This window comes from Hydractinia symbiolongicarpus, chromosome 2 (assembly GCF_029227915.1).
Source record: "Hydractinia symbiolongicarpus strain clone_291-10 chromosome 2, HSymV2.1, whole genome shotgun sequence".
Lineage (NCBI taxonomy): Eukaryota > Metazoa > Cnidaria > Hydrozoa > Anthoathecata > Hydractiniidae > Hydractinia > Hydractinia symbiolongicarpus.
The window spans coordinates 18,545,093-18,566,610 of NC_079876.1; the positions used below are offsets into that span (position 1 = coordinate 18,545,093).

The following is a 21,518-nucleotide window of genomic DNA, read 5'->3' on the forward strand; positions in this document are numbered from 1 at the left end:
AGTTATCTTCTGCATAAACATGTTAAAAAATATAATTAAGCGTTGCATGCGGACGTTGTTGGAAAAAAACAAAAACAAAACGTTCCCTGTTATACTTTTAACATATCGCTTGATATTTCACAGAATTCTTTTGTTTGTTAACCACCACCCCCACCTCCACCACCACACCCTTTATTCATTCAGGACCTAGGAGTAACAAGAACCGAATTAAAGTAGAATGCATGTGGTTTTAATAACACATAATATACCAATCTAATAAGAAAATTCTTTAAAAATCAAAAAAGATTACTACAAATAACGCCATTTACGCGAAATTGCATCTTTTCAAACACTAGAGTAATGTTTTATCTTCATTTGCGATATGTATAGTAACGTTTTCTTGTATTCATCCAGCGCCACGCCCGAAAATGATTAACAGTAACCGCAAGAACGAGGACATGTTTTCCTCATGTAATCCACGTAATGCATTTTGCAATAGCCTTGTCTTGTCCAAAAGCCACAAGTAGCATTTTTGTCAATACAACATGACTGTTCGCAATTCTTTTCCACGAAACTATCTTTCTTGCACCAGCTTTTAAGATCAGGGCAAAATTGATATTTGTCGGTCAATTTACCTAAAATAATTGTTTATGCTTAGAGATTGTTATTTATGAAAACAGAAAAACTAAAAATATAGTCTCAAATTTGGATCAGGTTGAATAAGAGGATTTCATGCTTCATCTGACTTAAAATGATAAAAAAAAACATTTGTTTCACGTTTTAACATAAACATTAAAAATGTAAAAAAATCATTAAAGCAATCAAGAAGCTTTTCAAGGTTGAAGAAGTTAAATAAACAAGAGAAAAAGGTTCAAACGGCTTTCCTTTGATTTTATAAAATCGTGCACAGAGTAAATTTGATGAGCAAATTCATACTTAGACAAAAACATGTGAGATAACAACGGCTAATCGCAAACGATGTTAAAAAAGTAAATTTAAAATAATGCTGAAATCAAAATGTGAAGAAAGGATTTGTAACGACATATGTGCAAAGTTGTTCTTTAACAATGCCAATAGTTATTAGCTGCCCTGTACCCATGTTCACTTCGTCTAAAGTCGTGGTTAAACTGAAATCAAAAGAATATCCATAGCTATTGTCGTATTTGTTGTGCTACCCATGACAAAATTTTACCCAGAGGCAATGTTTAAGTTTCGGAACGAAACATTTAATTACGGATTAAGATCCAAGTTCAGTAATGTCAAATGAGTCAAATCAGCCAATACATTAAGTAATTTACAATATCCACATACCCTCTTTAAGGTATTTTTCCTAATCATAATATGAGACTAGTGCAGAGGATGCATTTTTATCAAATTTTGGAGGTTAAAAATTCTCTCCACATCTTTCTAAAAATTTAGGTCAACCTCTACCACCCTCTCGTCATCGCCTTACTAATTTAAGTGTCTGCTACAGCTCTGAGTTAATTATCCAGAGTGATTATTTGGCACAACATCGTCAATTTTCTTGTACTTTTTATCGAATCTTTGTCTTCCTTTCTCTAAGAAACTCGATATTTAACCTTGTTCTGAAAATAGTAACCCATGATCTTTCACAACGGAAACTTACCGAAGAAAACAAAGTATATCTTACTGGAAAAAAAACATATTGATTTCAAAAAAAACGTCCGCGTAAAGTAATACCTCCTTTAGGTGGAGTTGGTCCAGTAGTGTCTTCGCATTTATAGTACTTGTTCAGTTGCTTTATGTCAATCTTGCTCATTCCTTTTCTTTGGCCCAGAACTTCGTCTGGACGAGATCGTGAAACGATTGTTTTTCTTCTGTTTATACTGAATGCATAACTGAAAAAAAAGGTGCTTGTTAGATTGGGCTTGTTTTTTTTACATTAACGCGTTTCTAAACTTCATTTAAAGGACTGGAGTATTATTATTTACCCAAGATGGCCTCTTCAGTTCCCAATGGTTCTGTTATCAATGAGAGTCGCGAAAGAGTCCTAGTGCATTTAAAGCTCCTATTTAAGCTACGGAAGCCGTGCAAGCACAACAGCCATTCAACTAGACAACCGCTTATGATATCAATCCTATTCTCATGCTGAACGTTAAGCGGAGAGAATCTATTCACACGTTTATAGTCTCTGGCATGACTTGGACTAGAATTGATTCACAGACCTTCCACATTGGAGTCGAACTCCCTACCACAAAACCACCAGTCGGTAGCAATCAGTGTTGTAAAATATTCTAACAACCTTATGTGTTATAGTGTGTTACGATATAACAAATTACGTTAGCAAAATGTCACAAGACTAAACAAATTTTACATTTGACTAAAATTATTATAAGGGCTTGACGTTTAGTTTATTATCGTTCTCATCAAACAAAAACTCTGCTAGATGAATAGTTTTTCACTTATTTCTCCCGAACTTAGTCAAACGAAGTGGCAATTTGAACTCGTAATAAATTGAAGTAATCGTGTTGAAAAGGTCCAGAGGGTTAATTTACTAGAGTGATATCTAGCCGGAAAATGGCTTGAAGGGTGATGGTTATTTTTCACTGTTTTGGAGTAAGCGCCAGTTCCTAACGTGAAATTCACAACATATTCAAAAAAAATTACAAGTTAACCGAGAAAGAAACGATGAACCTACTTCCCATAATGCATCACCGAAGATTTATCGTATGGTTCTCCAAGTGTTGAGGCACGTCCAGCTCTGTACTTCTGGAAGTTGTAGCGCATGGCTAAATATAAGATTTTACCACCAACTTAATATAGCTATAGTTATGTGTGTATCGATTTAAATGAATTTATTAAAGTTATATAACCGATAACAACAAGAGGATACAATTGCTATATCCACTTTGCCTTCTTATCACGTAAGCAAGACAAAAACAGGGCGGTTTTAGCAAGAAAGTATCACACGTCGATAGTAAGCTTTGTAGTTCCACCCGTTTTAGATACCCAATAGCATACTAACTTGCCTGGCCCTACTATTAACACGTGTATCTAATATATACGGCTATTAAGTTAATAAAGAGCATCATTTCGGTTGAATGCAATGAATTGGAAAATAAAAAAAACAAAATATAACTAATACCTATTCTTGCGTTCTATATTGTGGGAATAATATTTTCTCTTGGCATACAGTGTTTTAAATAAACTAGATAGCTTGCCAACGGTTATCAAAGTTTAAGGAAATTTGGAGACTTTTATACATCCAAACGCATTCTTGCAGGTGAAAAAAGCAGGACCATATAAGGAAAAATTGCTATTATTATGAAATTTAAACAGATTCTGGTCTAAAACTGTGCTTGATGGCACTGAAACCATTTTTTTAACTTTCGCTTTTTTAAAAAGGGAGTCACTAATTCTGAGCATATATTCTGTTTTTAAATGAATTTATCGACTTCCATGGCTGTTGTTTACATCTCCTATCTACATGAATAAGTGCGCATGTCTATTCTTTTCAACACAAAAAAATCCACTTGCCCTCAGCTCCAATGAAAAGTGATGAAAAGAGAAGTAATTGCAATATAGGATAGATGCAAAAGAGAAGTTGGAGTGAATCAATTAGTAAAAACAGGTAAAATTTATTTTTATTAAAAGTAATAATAAAAAAAAGATTTTTTTCTTGCCTGGGCTGATGTTGTTCCAATAAATTGTTATGTAGTTATCCCGATCTCTTCTCGACTGTTCATGGAAAAACCCTAGAGCATGCATCATTTCATGGATTGCTATACCAGTAACCAAGCAACCACTTGCCAATGAAATTTGTTGTCGACCACCTGTTCTACCAATCATTGAAGAGCAACTAAATAATCAAATTTAGTGCAATTTTTATTTTTCAGAATCTAATCTGTTATTATAAACAAAATAATATCAATCCATACAAACCCCACTGATTGTAGGTCAAAATTTTAAGTTTTAAGTTGAAGCTGGTTGTTCAGAGGTAAAGCAATATTAACCCTACGATAACTCCTGTTATTAAGCTTGATTTCTGCCTTCCATCTGTCGCAACGTCGACAAAATAGCGCGTTAAGTGATATGAAATTTAAGTTTATTTCATATGGGCATCTATTTCGATATCTCAAAGCTCACTGATCACAAGTTATGGCTTATAGCTTGCATGTTGATATTTCGGTCTATGACGGCAAATTGGTTTATTTCAGAGCCTAGGAGTGTGCACTATTTGTATACAATCTATACTATATACAAGAACTACACAACCGTACCTTAAATTAACACTTTTTGAATGGAGTGGGGGAAAAGTACCCGTGAGTCACAAATCCAGAACTACTTACGCTTAAGTGATAAAACTAGGCATACTTGTGGAAATACTTAATACAAACATATTCCAGGTAAAAAATTAATTTAATGAGGTTAATGCCCTTTCTTCCCATGCTGTTAATAGGGTTAGAACCATTTACGAACATTTTCTACAAGTTAACCAAAGCACTCTATTTAAGAATGCTTTCTCAACTGAGTAAAGTGTTTCCAGTTACAAAAAGAATCCCACCCTCCTCCGTGCATGAACTGGACATAGTTTCGATCGCGGGATGTCTTTGGCCGGAATTTGATGCAAGTATATTTTTTGAACTCCGCTATAGCTGCATAAACCACACTGCGACCACCTAAAATAAGAGTTAGAACAAGTCCATATTATTTCAACTGTGGCATACGTGCTATAAAATGCTAAGATAGATCTTACCCGCTCACTTTAAATCTGCGAATATATTTCGAATATATAATATTTCGCGAGTTAAAAAATTTAAAATTCTTGGAAAATAATTATTTTCTAGAATCTACCAGTACTTTTGAACTTTTTCCACGTCATTTACTAAGATAGTGTTAATTGAACATGCTCCTACCACTGAAGCCATCACAAAAGAGAAACTTTACCGAAAAATATAGGAAAATAAAAATAAAGAAAACCCTTTAACAAAATTTCGCCCAGAATTAATTTAGCAAAATAATCATTTTAAGTGATTGGGCGAAGAGTTATTTTCGCGAATTGACCTTTACGAATACGGAAAAAGTTCGCGAAATTGGTAATAAGTAATCTTCGCAAAAATTAATCACTTAACGTATTTTTTATAAAGCATTTTGCCAGTTCACACAATTTTACATTTGCCATTCAAAAAAGAGGCAGACATCATGAGCTGATCGTATTTCTATATACCTCACATATGTAAATTATTTCACCATTATTTAATTTGAGCGCTGGAAAAAAAATTAAAATTTTCATGTCACGGATTCGCGCGATCGTTTTTTCACGATTTTTTAATTCACTGTTAGCTAGATTGGCTAAATGCGATGTTTAATCTGTGTACGTTAAAAAAGCTTTATTACAGCTAAAGAAAATGGGGAAAATTTCGAGTGTTGGTATAATGTACAATCCGGAAATGTTACTCTCGCGAAAAATTCTTAGCTGAGAGAACACAAACTATATATTTCAAATGTTCTGTCTGCGAGCTTTAAGCATGTGTTTTTCTAAATGAATAGTCAGAATTGGAACCTAATATTTTTAAACAAATAATCTTTAGTAACAGAGTGTGAAAACAAGCCTTATCAAATCTGATTGGCTTTCGAACAATGGTATTATGACGCAGCGTTTGAAAATTCTTTCTTTAACAGGAAACATTTAGGAAAATATTTAATCTATGGAAAGATGTAGAAAAACATTTTTTTAATTTCAATTAGGTCGAAGAAAACAATTTAACAATACATCCTAGTATTTTTGTAAAACATAAATTTAAAAATATATAGTTGCATGGCTACCTGAATTAAACATTGAAGGTTAAAAAAGACAAAATTTTCAACCAAAGAGAAACTTCTAACTCTAACTGTTAATGGTTCATTAAAAAGGGATTTGTATGGAGCGCCATATTAGCCGGTTTGGGAAGCCATTATTAAAATGGTACCGTGAAAACGTAAACAAATAAAACACAATGTTCATAGCATAAAAGCTAATTTGGAATAACTTTATTAGTTTAAGTGCCTTGTAAACTTTTGGATCGCTCTAGAACAGATTCGTTCACAAAAAATAATAATAATAAGTAATATTACTTACGAAAGTTATAAGCAAATGTGTATGGCACTTCACCATTGGGCCATTGTCCTCCGTTAATGGCATCGAATGCCTTCAATCCGTGGCTACTTATTTGTTTCATTTCGTCCACAGCTTCTGCCAAGTGAGGCGTTTTGACGATGTCACCTTCGAAATATTCTGGTGGAGGAGGGGCGCCTAAAGATATTCAATAAAACACGTTTTTTTATTAAATAGTATTTTTTTTTATCTCACAAGAAAACATTTTCTATATCGATTACTTAAAACTTTCCTAAACGATTTAATTTTATGTTTGGAAATAGAATGAAACTATTTCCTATTAGAGCCGTTACATAGATTTAAGAGCCTCTTTTAGCGAAACCTGTACGAACTTACATCGCGATAAAACTAATTGTTGAATTTTTATCGAGCTAGAATGGTTTTCCTTGAGGTTGTGACAAGTGTTTTTACAGAGTAGAGCTTTTAATTAATATTTAATTAACGCTTAGTGAATTTGTGTAGTAAATATTATATACTAGTCGTTAAATCCACTGGTTTGCCCGTCCTTAAAATATCGCATTTTGTGTTTCCGTAGTAGGACGCTTTTTTGCAGACAGAGAGACAGAACGCGGATATCATTAATATAGAGATTCGTACTTACCATTTGGGAATGCCTGCCGATCTAAATTCAAAAGTAAAAAAATATGTTATTTCAGATAATATCATTTACTTTCTTAAGGTTTGAATATTTTCCTTCTATATTACACTGTATAGACAAAAAAAGTCTGCGATGGTTACAAGCATGGGAAAGTATTTATATAAGACGAGATAAGATCTTCACGTAGCACTCACGTGGCTCCAGTAGGCCATCATGATCATTTACCATCATAATTCTATCCATCGCAGACAAGCCCTCATTGTCTGGAATTTCCAAGGGTTGAGGAGGAATTGGAAATGGTGGTGCAGGTTTCATTTGATCAATAATGTATTGCTTTCTTTCACCAGATGTTGAGTTGAATACCTCCGCACCGCCTAATGCTAAAAGATTAAGGCTTCTTTATTAACATTTAAGCTTTATTATATTTCATCTTTTCGTTAATTTTATTAAACACGGTTTTTTTATTTAATTGGGAAGCGCATTATTTTTACCCTAATTGTATGGACCAAAATCTCGGAAGGCTTTATAATGTTGTTGTTAAGTGCAACACAAAGTCAATTCTTTTTAATTACATATAAATCCTAATTCAACCAATGTAAAGAGTTTGGCTTTCAAACGTTTGTAACAGTTTGAAATACCAATGGTGAAAATATTTAAAAAACATTTTTTTTTACTTCTATGGCAACCCAGGCTAGTAGCTACCAAGCTTTCTTCGCTGAAATCAAAATTCAGTTTTTTACATTCAAACGACTATGTCAGAGTATATCCCTAACTGAAATCCACCAATAAATGCTAAGTAATTTCCCAAAGAAAACCCGGAATTAAAACCAACCAATGAGCACAAAGCCAATGTGGCCACACATCATCCTTCTTAAATAGTACAGGACTTAATTATGTCTGTTTGGATGAGTGAGACCATTCGCGCTCAAAACATAAGCAAAGAACAATCGAACTACAGGTGATTCACAGTTTTTTGTGTGTGATTCTAGCTTGGTTGCAGCGCCTTTGATTGTATTATAAACTTGGTTGAAAGCGTGTTAAAACGATTGGAGTTATTCTGTGCATGCTGGAGCAACAGTCAGATAAACATTATATTTGTTCGCATCAAAACAAGAACTATTTTTTAGATTATTTTCAGATTTCGAAGTGAAATTATTTCGTAAAATACGAAAAAAGTTGCTTTGTATAAGAATATTTGATGGCATAAAATCATATTGGGTACAATGGATGTCGCTAAGATCTGAGCTTAACTTTTGCATTAACCATGCCTCATTAATATGTTATTAAAAAAATATAATATAAATATACTACCTATCAGGGTTACCAAGGAATATATAAGCAACATATTTTAACCTAAAAAAAATTTTAAGTACTAGTTACATATCAAAAAAAAAAAATTCTCCAAACTGAAAATCTCGAATCAGTATTATCTGTAGCTTTCTCAAAGTTGATTTTTAACAGTGTTGCCTAAAGAAAGCGTTTATATGAAATCGACTTAAAATTTCCCAAATTATACAGAAATGCATTTTTATTGATTCATCTTCATATCCCATAACATATTAATTAATCTACTAAGCAAAATGTCTATCCATTCATAGCTTCTATCGTAAAACTTTTTTTACTTTTTTGTTTTCACACTGCGCATTGTTTACATTGCGTTCAACAAACGTCTGCTCAGCATGAATGCACCGTCAAACAATTGAATATGTTTTGTTAAGTTTAAATAATAAAAATAGAAAAAAAAAAGACAAATAAATAAGAAAAGACGAAATTAGAATAAAGTGAACAAATTATTCTTTGCAAAATACGCTGCTACGTAATTTCCCAAAAGCAGAAAAACATTTGAAATGTTTTCTTCATTTTCTGCATAATTCTGTTTAAATGTACAGAAAAATGTACAGAAAAAATTCAATACAGAATTAACAAGTAAAATTGAGCATGTGAAAAGTCTGTAAAACGCAACGTGATTTATTTTAAGATGTTGTAGGTGTTTATTAAGCTGCAAGCGCCCATGAACGGTTTTAGCAAATCATAGCCAGCAAATATACCAATAGAGAACGTACTCTACTAAACACTGAAAAATGGACCATCAAAGTAAACCACCAGAACAACAACAGTGCCAAGCTACGATGTTTCAGAAGAGTCAATATAGCAAACACTGCGCACTTCTGTTTCAACACGATGCATTTCTTTGATATATTGTGACTCTTCCCATCTTTTCTTACACACTTTTCTTTTCTTGGTGGTTAATTTTCATATTCATGACAAAGTCTCGTAAATTCTCGGCCAACCGAGTATTGCTGCGTCGTCTATTAGATGAGAACGTCTTATATGGATATTCGTTTCATAGTGCATACCTAATTTGTAAAACAATTTCTTGACCTCGCAGTAAAACGGCTTAAAAATTAAGTTTTTTTTGTCGAATTCTATAAAAAATAATAAATTGGTAGATTTTTTTCATTATTCAATTATTTTAAAGTCGATGATTTAATGTCATTGAAATAACTGATATTTAGTGACCTATAAAAAAAAAGTTTTTAGATGTTGGTGTATGATAATACAGAATGTTCAGCCATGGGTTCAGCAAAACGAACTGAGCATATCTTTATTTTTTAAAACTTTCGACAAGAAGTGCACATTACTGACTATCATGTCGCATAAGAAGTCCATAGAGTTGTGCAAGAAGTACGCAGTGTTGTTAAGAAGTGCCTTTTAAAGCTTGAATATTGTCATGAGGCATTCTTGAAAGCCATAAAATGAATATTGAAGCGGTTTTTATGCCCCATAACTTTCTTTTATAGTTTATTCTCATACTGCTAAAAAACAATTTTGTAAACAAAATGTTATTCAAGAGTAAGAAAACTAAAGTATTGACTGTGTCCCACTCTGTTGCGTCCTGTTCTGACGTGGAAATCCGTCTTCAAGAAAACTGGCTTATTAAACTCCTCAAATTTTTTAGGGCTGATGACCATAAACAAAATACATTTGCTTTTCAAACAACATCTACCAAAATGATTTTAAGGTTACCCATATCATGATGAACTATTACCTGAATCTGTTCATTTATGAAAAAGGCCAAAAGATGTGAAGTGGAGGTGCTATTTTGGAATAAGGCCCTGCTAGTGTGTTCAAAACACACTGGATCGGTTAAATAGCACAGAAAAATAGCTAAATGACATCATATAAAATTGACTCAGATGGAAAACAGAATAAAGTAATATACCCAACCAGATATGCCCAATTGACAGCATATTTGCTTCGATGCAATTTACGAATGGACACTCTACACAGAATACTTACAGCTTTGTAAAATGTATTTATTGTCAGCTAGCTTCTATATATTATGGCAAAAATTTCTAGTAAATGTACCGTAAAGTTACTGAGCCATGACCATTTGGTCCCACAACTCGCATTCCATGACACTTTTTAGGTGGTTTCTATGCATGTTTCAATGTTTCTGTTCATGTCCGTTTTTTTGTTTATATATATGTGTGTAAATACAAACACATCAAGTGATTTGTTTAATCTTTTTTGGCATATACTTATCTACCTTAGCAGTGTATGTCCAATAATAATGATTTTTCATTTGACAATAGTGTTTTAGCATAGTAACAAACATTGTATAATCAAAAACCCTTTACAAATGGTTTTATGGAGACCATGCACGCACAGATAACAGAGCCATTTATTTACTTCTCTTTGAAGTAACAATGTGAAAGTTCATTTTAAGCAATGTCGGAGTTTAAAAAACTTAAATAGCCTGCATTTAAATTTGATTTTTACCCCGATTTATCGAAATTTTAACTTGATGTCGAGGGGGTTGGGAGAGGAGGAGAAGGAGTCTACTGTGTCCGCAAGACCCTTAGCTCATTTGCCTAATTTTCTTAGTATATCATCCGCGAAAATTGTCTATATTCGCAACTGAGTGAATATTTCAATCAATGTTTTGTGAAATAACATTACCGTAACACATGCAATTGGGACAAAAATATTTACATTCCACGGAGATGTTATTTTTTATGAATTGAACAGGATGTTTGCGAGGTCGCTTTGAACTACAGAAAGTACTGCTAGTTTTCTCTTTATATTTCGCAAAATTATTATGAAAAAATCAAATCTGTAAGTTAACAAAAGTAGAATGAACCAAAAAAGCAATCTAAGGTTGTGATTATGGTCACGATTTGGACTTCAGCCCTATTTTTTATTGGCACGTTGGCTTTTGATAGTAGATAGTAATAAAAATAGGAACATCTGAGATGGATCTAACAAAAAAAACATTGAGATTCAAGTGAACCGTCCTATGCGACAACTGACATACGTGCCACATCTGTATCAACATTTTTAGTAGTAACGATACGTTTAACTCCTCTTTTGATGTTTTTTGCAGAATTACTATCTAAACATTATTTTATTTATTTTATACGCGGAACTACAGTAGGCCACCGCACATGTATTCGTCAATTCAATGTGTTTTCGCAGAGTTAGCGTTATAAAGTAAAACACCTTTTACATTTCAACAAGAATTTTTACAATGTGTAATTTGGTTAAAAGAACAGTCTAAACCATACCAACAGAAGCGTTTTTTTTTCTTGTATTAAGTCAGTTTATAGATTGGACACTTCAACATTATGAAAACAGCCTTTGTTTCAAACATAGAACTATACCTGATTGGTTAAAAGTACTTTAACCAATTGAGGAGTAACGTCTACAAATATATATCTTATTTTTGAGGACAAAAAAATAAATTGCTTTGAAAAAGTTCAGTCTAGTTATCTTCCTTATTAACAAACGGTTGAAAACACAAATAAAAAATAAAAACACAAATGTTGCATCCTGCTCCTTGTTAAACATCAGATTCATTCAATCTTGGTCAAGACATGACCTAGAATGAGTAGGGCTTGCTATTTAACAAATAAGCGTGCGGTGTTTGTAGATGGTCGCCTAGCACAATCAATTATTTCCGTTCTAATTAATAACTAAGAATTAAAAAAGCCATAAATCTAAATGCAATTAGATATTTATTTTTTGTTAAGAAATTTAAATGACAACTCGTTGAACAATGAATCACTTTACATAATTATCAACTTAAAATCACAGAAATAACAAAAGTTTTAATTTGCCTATATCAACGAACTCATGCTGTTAATTGTACAATAATTGTTATGTAAAATGGAGTATAGATAGATTTTTTGTTTTACCATTTTTGTTGTACCAATTTGTGTTACGTTTGAAATACTTAGTTATAGAGTATAAATAGAGTGTTGTGTGCATATCAGGAACGTGTTTCATTGAATAATTTTATTTTGTCAGATAATATTTACTTAACCACCATTTGTAAAGAAAACATTGTACGTGACATATTTAGGTCACATATTTCCGTACAAATGAATTTGGCCACAACAGCACTTCGACCACTGAAGATGTAAGTGATAAAAGCATTCTTTTTTTTTTCTTAGCAATCTTATCATTTTTTTTACTGTAAAGCGCAACTAAATGTGTCACGCAGTATTGAGAGGCCCAAGTTTAGATTATTGCTTATGAGATATAATTATTGTTCATATGTTTATTACAATTAGTTAAAAGAATAGCCTCTACTGTTTCTCTAAGTACTTTTGCTAATGTGGATCCAATACACCTCCAATACACTTCCATTACACCTGTGGTACACCTCTAGTACACTTCTATTACACCTGACGCCCCATGCTCAAGGTAATATCATACAGGGAAATGTATGACATAATGCCATATCCCTTATTTGAGATTGTTGAAAGTACAACTTATTTAACAAGTCTTAAACAATAATGATCGTAACATATCGGGCGTCACCCTTTTTCTTGTTTCTTCCAAAGTGGGAAGGCTGTTGGAGTATTTTGACAGAACAATTTTGTGGGCGAGTCACATTGTGCGTAGAATAATATGTAAATCGTAAATAAGGATGTTATTTAAATATAGACCATTTTGTGTTAAGTTTCGTGTTGATGGTGGCCAGTACAATTTGTTGATCTGATCACGTGCCGGTGATGCCAATTCTTGAAGAATTAACAATTCGCATTTCGCGTAAAAAGGAATAGAAGGAAGATATATTAGACGTTAGGTTTGTGGCTTAAAAGCAAAACAAGAACTGGTAATAAGTACTTGTTGTAATGAAGGTCCGAGGAAGGCATTTCTATGTGACATGGATTAAATGGCAAAGAATATAGCGCATGCGTGCATAATGTTCATTGCGCATGCGTAGGAAAAGGCTAAATGTTATTCAGAATCTTCAAAAAACTTGATCTCCGATCATAGAAAATTCCACTATTCTCAAGCGGAACGCCTAATTAATGGAACTGAATTTAAACTTTTATAGTATGTGGCATGACTCGATCCGTGATAATGAACGCCACCCTGGACAATCTACCAAAACGCCATCAATTGGTTAATGCATAAATTGCAAAAAGTACCCGCCTGTCATATATCCTAATTGCTTACTAGTTAACAACATGAAACTGGGTACAGTGGTAGAATGTCATAATAAATTCTTGGTAAAAAAATATTTCTTTGCTGGAATTATCTGCGCATGGTCGTCTAGTTATATCTTTAATCATGCATATACTATAGTTTGGTCATAGTTTTTGTAACTAATTCCTTTACTTTGTTTCCCTGCAGCGAAATAAAAAGAGACCAGTCCCCGTAAACGAATTGGTACCGACATAACTTTATGTCTCAAAAAAATTATTATTTTGGAAATAAATATACGAAGTCTTGTTTTTCAGAAATATAAGTAATTCAAAAAATATCCCACTCTTACTAAAAATAAGCATGTACAAAAAAAGTTACACCATGCGGGGTCAATATTGTTCTCTTAACAAGTGTTCGTGCACTTAATAAACTCGTAAGATCTTTGCGTTATAGCAGAAAAAGCAACTAAATGAAAACGAGCCTTTAGTCATTTTATTTGCGTAATTGCGAAAAGTAATATATACGAAAAGTATACTTATTTTCAAAAAAAAAAAATGACTGATCTATATTTTGCGCAAAACAATGAATTTTACTATCTTTCCCTTGTTCTTTAAGGCCGTTTCCAGTGCTACAATATAGCGTACGATTTATTATAGTAGCTAGTGTACAATTATTTACAATTTTATTTCGATAATGCGCAAAAAACAAAATATTTAAGTCTTTTGAGATTGATTCAATAGTAACTTGATACTAGTTTCTTTAAACCAAACTGATCTGATTCAAAATAATTGGTACATCGTTGTTACATCAGTGCAATATCTTGTACCAGAGCAAATATTGCACAATTAATTTTGAACAATACATTGCAGCAGTGAAAACTACCCTTTTGTGAGAATTTAAACCTGTGCGCAAATTGATACGAATGAGCTATTTTTTCAATGTGCTGATGTAAAAAGTATTATGTGTAAAAAAATGTCATTAAATGGCCGCCAGAGGGTATTATTAAGTTGAAAATTAAATTAAATTATAAAACTTGAATGAAAATGTCATTTTAAACAATTTTACAAGAAACGCTAGATTCTAGTAAAATAAAATTTAAATGGGATATGATAAAATGAACTTACTTGCATATATTCTATAACATGCATCGCAATATTGCGCTGAGTGATTTTGGTAATAGGTAGAGTAAAATGGGGTTAGTATCCAATGTTTTTAGTGGTCGATTTGTTGTAAAGCGCCTTTCTTATTTCGCCGGAAGCCGCTTTTTGATGGAGCTATATATCATAAATCTATGTTTAACCGTTCTACGAGAAAATGCTATCTTAAGCAGCATTTCTGCTGATGTGGATTAACACTGTTATTATCCTTATTCATACGCGATCGAGGGAGCTTTAGTCACAAACGGTTATTTTTCCTTACTAAACACTTAATAGTGCCAGTTAGCTTGATTGTTTCTTCATCATCACATCTATTTTCATTTGCTTGTATGTTTAGAAGGAAATCCTTTACTAGAAAAAGGATGTTTTTGTATGTTATGGATGTAGAGACATTTTTTAATTCATTTTTTAATCTTTCTTTTACAGGCATGTTAAGGTGTTAATCCTTGGTGCTGGTTATTCTGGTCTAGGTATTTGTTTTTCGTCCCCTTTATATTGTTTTTATTGTTGCCGTTGTCGTTGTCGTTGACGTTGTTGCATTTGCAGTTGTCGTTGTTGTTGTCGTTGTCGTTGTCTTTGTTATTGTTGTTGTTACTGTCGTCGTTGACGTGCTTTTTTGCAATTTTCATTGTCATTGCCTTTATAGTTGTTGTAGTTGTTGTTTTTGTTGTGTTGTGTTGTGTTGTTGTCGTTGTCAATGTTGCGATTGCGGTTGCCGTTGCCGTTGTTGTTATTTTTATTTCTATCCTTATCGTTGCCGCCGTCGTTGTAGTGACGACTCCTTCCACGTTGTTGTTGAACATTATTGTATTTTTATAACAGGTGCCGCAACCTACTTTCACAAAAACAACTTCAATGATTTTCTTGTGCTGGAAGCAAATGACTATATTGGTGGAAGAGTGAAATCAGCCCAGTTTGCAGGTGAAACTGTGTCTTTAGGAGCCGGGTATATACATTTGACAGAAACAAATCATGAAGTTTTCCGGTTGGCTAAAAGATATGAATTAAAAATGAAAAAGGAGGACTATTCCATCAAAAATGTCACGTTTAGGTATGAGAAATTAATATGAAATTCATGTATGTTAAATTTAGTGTCGTAAGTGAGTTTACAATTGGCTACAGTTGACTCTTGGGTCGAAAAAATCACGGTAAAATCTGGATTTTTTATTAACTATCTCTAGAATTAGAATTTCAATTTTTTCTTATGAGATCTGAACTAAAGAGTCATCTGTGAAGTAATAGAGTAGACTCCCGGTAACTCGAACCCCGGATAACTCGAATTTTCGTTTTCTCCAATTATTTTTTGGTTCCCTTTAAGGTAATTTCTCTGGATAACTCGAACTTTTTAATGCCTAAGTAGAAAATTATTGTTCGAAAAATGAATATTGGTATGCAATGTAGCCAGAAATTATGAAAAAGCTGTTCTTAAATGGTTCTCTTTACAAAGGAGCCAAAATGCTCCTTTTGATGGCAATATGAAATAAAATTCTTTCAATGAAAACCTACTAGATCGTAGCAATTGAAATTTTATAGAGTTTACAGAAAAAATCGCCTTAACCCTATTCGGTCCGGGGGGGCGGATTCCGCCCCCCCTGACGGTTTTTTTTTAATAACTCCTGATTGCTTTGTTATATGGCTATGATACATACTGAGTTTCAACATTTATCTATTAGACACCTGCATGCTAATTTTTTAGGTCCCATACCTTTCAGAGGCTTTGATATTGGCCATTACTCGAAAGTACCCCTAAAAATCTCTATGAAATCCTTATAATGGGGAAAATATAATAACTCCTGTTAGGATTATCCTTAGAACTTGAAACTTGCAACACAACTTTGTTTCATCAGGAAGAATCATTTGGAATAATTTGAACACGTGGCTAATTCGATTTCCCGATTTTGTCGGATTTTACCCGAAAATCGGAAAAAAACGGATTTTCGGGCAATTTTTGGCAATTTTTCATCCGATCCATGTAAAAACCGGAAGATATGTTAAATAACTTTTATTTAGCTTTCAGAAACTTCAAACAGAATGTAAAAATTCGCTCTAGAACAAAAGCAATTATATTTTAAGCAGATAGTGGCATTTTTAACAATTTTCAAGCTTTTGATGACGTCACAGAAAATGTGCTGACGCAAGCAAATTTTTTTTGGCGCCATTTTGTTCCTTTTATGACGTACTATAAGTGTGCCAAGTTTGATTCAATTTGAACAACCCTATGAAAAGTTATTGAGGGGGGGGCGGAATCCGCCCCCCCGGTCATAGTATGTTCGAAAAACCCCGGACCGAATAGGGTTAACTCGAACTAATCTCTTTAATAATAGCCGTCGTCTGTCTGTGTGTCCGCGAAAGCAGCTGTTTTAAAATGCGCCCCAATACCAAATGCGATATATTTTTGTCCACTTTGTTGCAACGGGTTAATTTAAAGGACGGGCGACCCCGTGGATTTTTCCACGGCCTAACGACTAGTATCTCATATTTTTCTATGCTCAAATTAACAGGACCTTCGTTTAAGTCGAACATTCGTAAGTCAAACTGTTTTCTCTGGTCCCTTATCAGTTAACTTTATTCCCATTTATTGTTTTTGGACAGGCCATAAGAGAGAAAAAATCTTCCTTTTATTTTAAAGGAATATTGAAGGCGGTTCAATATACTCTAAAGAAACTGTCCAAAGGGATTGTGAAGAACTTCAGGAGAAACTGAAGCTGTTGGCTTTAAATGTAGAAAATGGGAAGCATAAGTTAGATATTAACCTTAAGCAAGCTTTAACGGATGTTGGCTGGAAAGCACATACGGAATTGAAGAAAGCAATCGAATACTTTACACTTGATTTTGAAAATGGATCAGAGCCTGAAAGTATGAGCGTAAAGAATTTTGGATTTACTGGTAAATTGGATTTGTTAAATGTTTAATAAAAATAATTAGTTCTAATTGGATTTAAATATTCTCGAAGTTAGGAATCTAATGCTTTGAATCTTAGTTAACCAAAACCTAATACATGCGTCCTGCCTCTCACCCTGCGAATCTATCCAACTCAGCTTTAGATCAATCAAATTTCGTTGAAGCTGATATTCTAACCATATTCCCTTTCTTTATGCATATATTTCCGCATGGAAAAAGCCTATTTTGTGAATGTATAAATTTTTGTGAGAACACCTTTTCCGAATTAGTTTTCTTTGATAAACTGCTGCTTTTTTCAACTTTGGTAAACGAAATAAAGGTGATTTTTGAAATGCTCACCTGAAGCTTGATAAAATGTGAAATCCTTATATTCACACAGCAAATAAGAAGTCTGGTAAAACCTTTTTGTTTTTAATTTTGTGCTAATTCACCTTTGCTTTAAACCGAGGCTACTCAGTACAAGTCAAAAATTAAGCAAACTTTTTGACCCGTGTAACATTAATACCATTGAAACAACCTTTTCGCATGTTGGATTAAGTTAAAAATTTATACATACACCAATTTAATGATGCTGAATATGGTCTTGTCAGAACATCACAACTATAAAACGTCTATTATAATGCGAAACAATTGTATTGTGTTTTTATTAGAGGGAATTTTGAAAGTTTCCACACGACATTGCAACTGTAACCATATTGCCATAACCTTGTAACCATAAAATCTCTTTGGTGTAATTTATTTTTATTTTTATGCGCTATAGAAAATTTTTTTCTCGAAACGTTTTGATAAATATGTTACTATTTGCATGACTTTACAATATTTCGGAACATTTATGTTGAATTTATTACTAACTTTTATTTTATTTATTTAAGGTTTCTTCGGGACTGACTATGTGGTGACGGATGAACGTGGCTACACTCACCCACTATTAGAGGAAGTTAAACCATTCAAAGACAAGATATTACTGAAACATCGTGCGACCATTGTAGAAAAACTAAGTAATCGGAAGAAATATGGTGTGCATTTACAAAATGGCGATTTCTTTACTGCGGATTACGTTCTAACGACATTCAGCCATGCAGTGCTACAATCTAAACAGGTTAAATTTATACCAGAGTTACCCACATGGAAAACAGACGCTTTTAAAATGTTGGTCATGGGTCATTATTCCAGAATATTCATGAGATTCAAGGAACAGTTTTGGGATAAATCACCGTATATAATGTTTGTCACAAATGGCGGCGAAACATGCTATCACTGGACCAATTACTGTAGAGAAGGCTTATTTCCAAGTACAAATATTTTAATGGCTACGATTACAGGAAAAGCTAGTCAAAAGAGTCAGAAACAATCTGACGACGAAGTAAAAGAAGAGCTCTGTCATGTACTCAAACGAGTTTATCCGAACGCCACGAAGCCGATAGGTGAGCTTAACAACGTACCTTATTAAGTAAACGGATTTTTTTTTAGATTGAACAGTGATTATAAGAAAGGAAGGGGTGCTTATACGAGGGGCGCCTATTTAACTGTAAGGGTACAATGTATAAAACACGAAACTGGAACTGGATATGTAGCTTGTATCGTTAATTCGTATGTCGATTAATTCGAACTTTTGTTGTTTTAAATTCCCAAATCCCCTAAGTTTAGTTTAATAAGTCTTATATTTTGAGCTGCTTAATTGGAACTCCGCTAATTTGAGCAATTTTTCCCCTCTCTGGGCCAAAATGTGCAGGTTAATTGAAACTTTTGTGCGCTTTCAAATGAAGAAGAGGCTTTTGATAAAAAATAACAATTTTTTCAGAAGTTAATTTTTATGCTTGCTTCTATCAGTAATATTTCCATATCACATTTTTGCTTCATAAAAATATATAAAGTTCTACCCAAAACCTCAAAATGTTTCCTTAAAGTCAAAGGGCACATGTGCATTATGGCCCTGTTCTTATTGTATGTGGTTCACGGGCGTGCCTTAGTCAGCAAGACAACACGTTTTCTGTCCAATTGCACATCTTTATTGTCTGGTCTTTTCTTCACTCCACTTGCAAAACATTTATTTCAATTTTTGTTTAACTTTTTAAGTTTTAAGTTAACAAGTAATAATCTCATATATAAAAAAAATCCACGCAGGCAGAACTTAAATGAAAATATATTTCTAGTCCAATTTAATGTGAGCTCAATTTCTTCAACAAACGTGGCATGCTGTTAAAATTTGATGGTATCTGTATTTTTATTTTCTAGAATTTATGCGACACAACTTCAGCACAGATCCTTTGTTTATGGGGGCGTATAGCCATCACGCAAGTGGAATAACGTTTAACGATATCAATGCACTGCAACATCCAGTAGATCAGAGACTATGGTTTACTGGGGAGTATACTGCAGACTACGAGTGGGGATATGTTCATGTTGCCTTTGAGTTGGGTCAAGAACAGGCTAAAAATATTTTGAGATGCTTAAATGGATACCAGCCAGCTTTTGTACCAGAATGTCTCAAAACATAAAGACAGTCATTGACGCAAAAAAAAGTTGGTTGTGATTCTTTATGTAAGCGTTTCAAACATATGTATAATCACATTTTTTCACTTTAAGTGTGGTGAAGTCATTGCGCCTTTGGACTATATAATTGTACACGAATTTTACTATATGCATTCGTATTTCGACCATATAAATACACATTTCGACGATATAAATTATACACTTTTTGTAAATATTGAAAATTATTGTGGCAATAAAATAATACTTCAAAGCATAATTTTAAGAGTTTAAATTTTTCAGAATAGACCTTTCCCGAATTTCCTAATTATGTCAAACCCAATTAAAGCGGTCGATACTAAAAATGATTCTCATTCCTAAGTTAGCAAAAGGTAGAATAAATTACCTAATTTCGTAAATATTTCTGTTCGTTAAGTGCCTCAACTCCGAGCTGAATGCAAGTTACGGTCAAACCCTTCATATAGTCGAACTTCCTAAGAATACCCACGTTTTCAAAATAATTTTTTTCTTCAAATCTAATTAACATCAACCAGAATATTGCTCTAAAAACTTTTTTTTTCATGATAATTTAATATTCTATCTGAATATCCTAATTTGAAGAGCACAGCATCATAAAATTTTGAATGACGTCATAATTATTATAATTTATGAATTTCAGGAAAGATGCATTGTTGCCTGGAAGTAAAAGTGTATGATAGGGTAATTCAGGGAATTACTTTGAAACTATTTTTTCAAATTTTTCATTCCAATAATTTTCATTCTCCCTATTGCCTTATTGTAAGACAGTTGCAAAAAGAAAAGTATCCGTAGCAATCAACCTTAAAACTTGCAGCGCAGATTATGCAGATTACGTGACCGAAGGGTTGGGCTGATCGCTTATTCTAAAAAAGCGTCCTCTTTAAATGAACGCATTGATTAACCTGTGAAACTTTAGAGTGAAAATGCTGCATGGTTTGTTTTTGTTAATAACGTGATAACATGTTAATCGAATACCCCTGACTTTTCTAGTAGCTTTTTTTCCTTAATCTGACGATAAAACGGCAAAAAATGCTCTGAAGAACATCAGCAGGAGTTATGCCACGTCTTTCTTCAAAGCCACTAATTCATATTATTTGAATTTCTCGATATTCTAGTAATTTTTTTGCAGAAATTGTTTCGTTTTCGTCTATTTTAGAATTATGCCATATGCAATTTGCACAAATTGCGCCCAGGGAAGTACAATGTTGATAAGGTTTTAACGCGCTACGCGCTATAAAACTATTCGTTCAGGATCTGAGTTGTCTTCAATGTAGAATATGTAGAACTATATATAGAATGTAGAACTATAAACAATGTATCGGAGTGAAATAAATTTAACGTTTGTCTAAAACCTGACCCGACGAACTTGTCGCCTTCAGGGGATCAACATCATCGTTTTTCTTTCTTATCTTGGTTCTTTCCTTGCATACCAGTTTGCAGCAAAAAATATTTCTCATCGCCTTTTCGTAACAGAATAAATTTCAAAAAGATGAGACCGAAGCAGCTCTTCATTTGATAGTAGCAAATTGTTTGCACTAAGGCCACGGGTTCTCATCACGATGATAGTAGAGGCAACGAGCTCACAATAAACACATAAAAGAGAAATACGAAAGCTTAAATTATTTCGGTATTTTGTATATCTACCGTAACATTTTATCCAAAATATTGAAAGAACGGTTTGCTTTTCAGACCCAAACTTATAATCAAGAAAATCAATAAACCTGAAACGTCCTGTGCGTGCTGACAATGCAGTGTTTTCGAATTTAAAAATCGAACATAGACGTTGTTTTTTTATAAGAAACCAGGAGAAGTGCCTAGT

At 33.2% G+C, this 21,518-nt stretch overlaps 2 protein-coding genes across 4 annotated transcripts; one reads left to right on the forward strand and one right to left on the reverse strand.

Moving 5' to 3' along the window:
- Positions 1-227: 227 nt before the first annotated feature.
- Positions 228-8,522, reverse strand: LOC130626901 (zinc metalloproteinase nas-4-like). Its single transcript, XM_057441349.1, has 9 exons — positions 8,004-8,522; positions 6,887-7,072; positions 6,696-6,716; positions 6,059-6,232; positions 4,505-4,619; positions 3,624-3,799; positions 2,639-2,729; positions 1,681-1,838; positions 228-614 (listed from the first exon to the last, which is right to left on the reverse strand). Exons 1-9 carry the CDS (start codon positions 8,035-8,037, stop codon positions 412-414), a joined length of 1,158 nt encoding a protein of 385 aa, XP_057297332.1. The 5' UTR covers positions 8,038-8,522; the 3' UTR covers positions 228-411.
- A 3,341-nt stretch (positions 8,523-11,863) lies between these two features.
- On the forward strand, positions 11,864-19,940 carry LOC130629842 (uncharacterized). 3 transcript variants are annotated; one of them, XM_057443205.1, is made up of 6 exons: positions 11,864-12,114; positions 14,717-14,760; positions 15,113-15,341; positions 16,920-17,176; positions 18,064-18,615; positions 19,427-19,940. In XM_057443205.1, exons 1-6 carry the CDS (start codon positions 12,077-12,079, stop codon positions 19,687-19,689), a joined length of 1,383 nt encoding a protein of 460 aa, XP_057299188.1. In that variant the 5' UTR covers positions 11,864-12,076; the 3' UTR covers positions 19,690-19,940. The 3 variants fall into 3 exon arrangements, with proteins under 3 accessions (XP_057299188.1, XP_057299189.1, XP_057299190.1); XM_057443206.1 differs by lacking the exon at positions 11,864-12,114 and adding an exon at positions 14,204-14,313; XM_057443207.1 differs by lacking the exon at positions 11,864-12,114 and adding an exon at positions 14,214-14,328.
- The last annotated feature ends 1,578 nt before the right edge of the window (positions 19,941-21,518 follow it).

Excerpts from the sequence above, each read along its gene's own strand:
- LOC130626901 (XM_057441349.1), bottom strand. The coding sequence starts at position 8,037 with ATGTTGCTTATATATTCCTTGGTAACCCTGATAG. Across the intron at positions 6,717-6,886 it reads TGATGGCCTACTGGAGCCAC|ATCGGCAGGCATTCCCAAAT; the intron begins GTGAGTGCTACG and ends TTTTGAATTTAG. Across the intron at positions 3,800-4,504 it reads CAGTTCATGCACGGAGGAGG|TTGCTCTTCAATGATTGGTA; the intron begins GTGGGATTCTTT and ends TTGATTATTTAG.
- LOC130629842 (XM_057443205.1), top strand. The coding sequence starts at position 12,077 with ATGAATTTGGCCACAACAGCACTTCGACCACTGAAGAT. Across the intron at positions 12,115-14,716 it reads GCACTTCGACCACTGAAGAT|GCATGTTAAGGTGTTAATCC; the intron begins GTAAGTGATAAA and ends TTTCTTTTACAG. Across the intron at positions 18,616-19,426 it reads GAACGCCACGAAGCCGATAG|AATTTATGCGACACAACTTC; the intron begins GTGAGCTTAACA and ends TTTATTTTCTAG.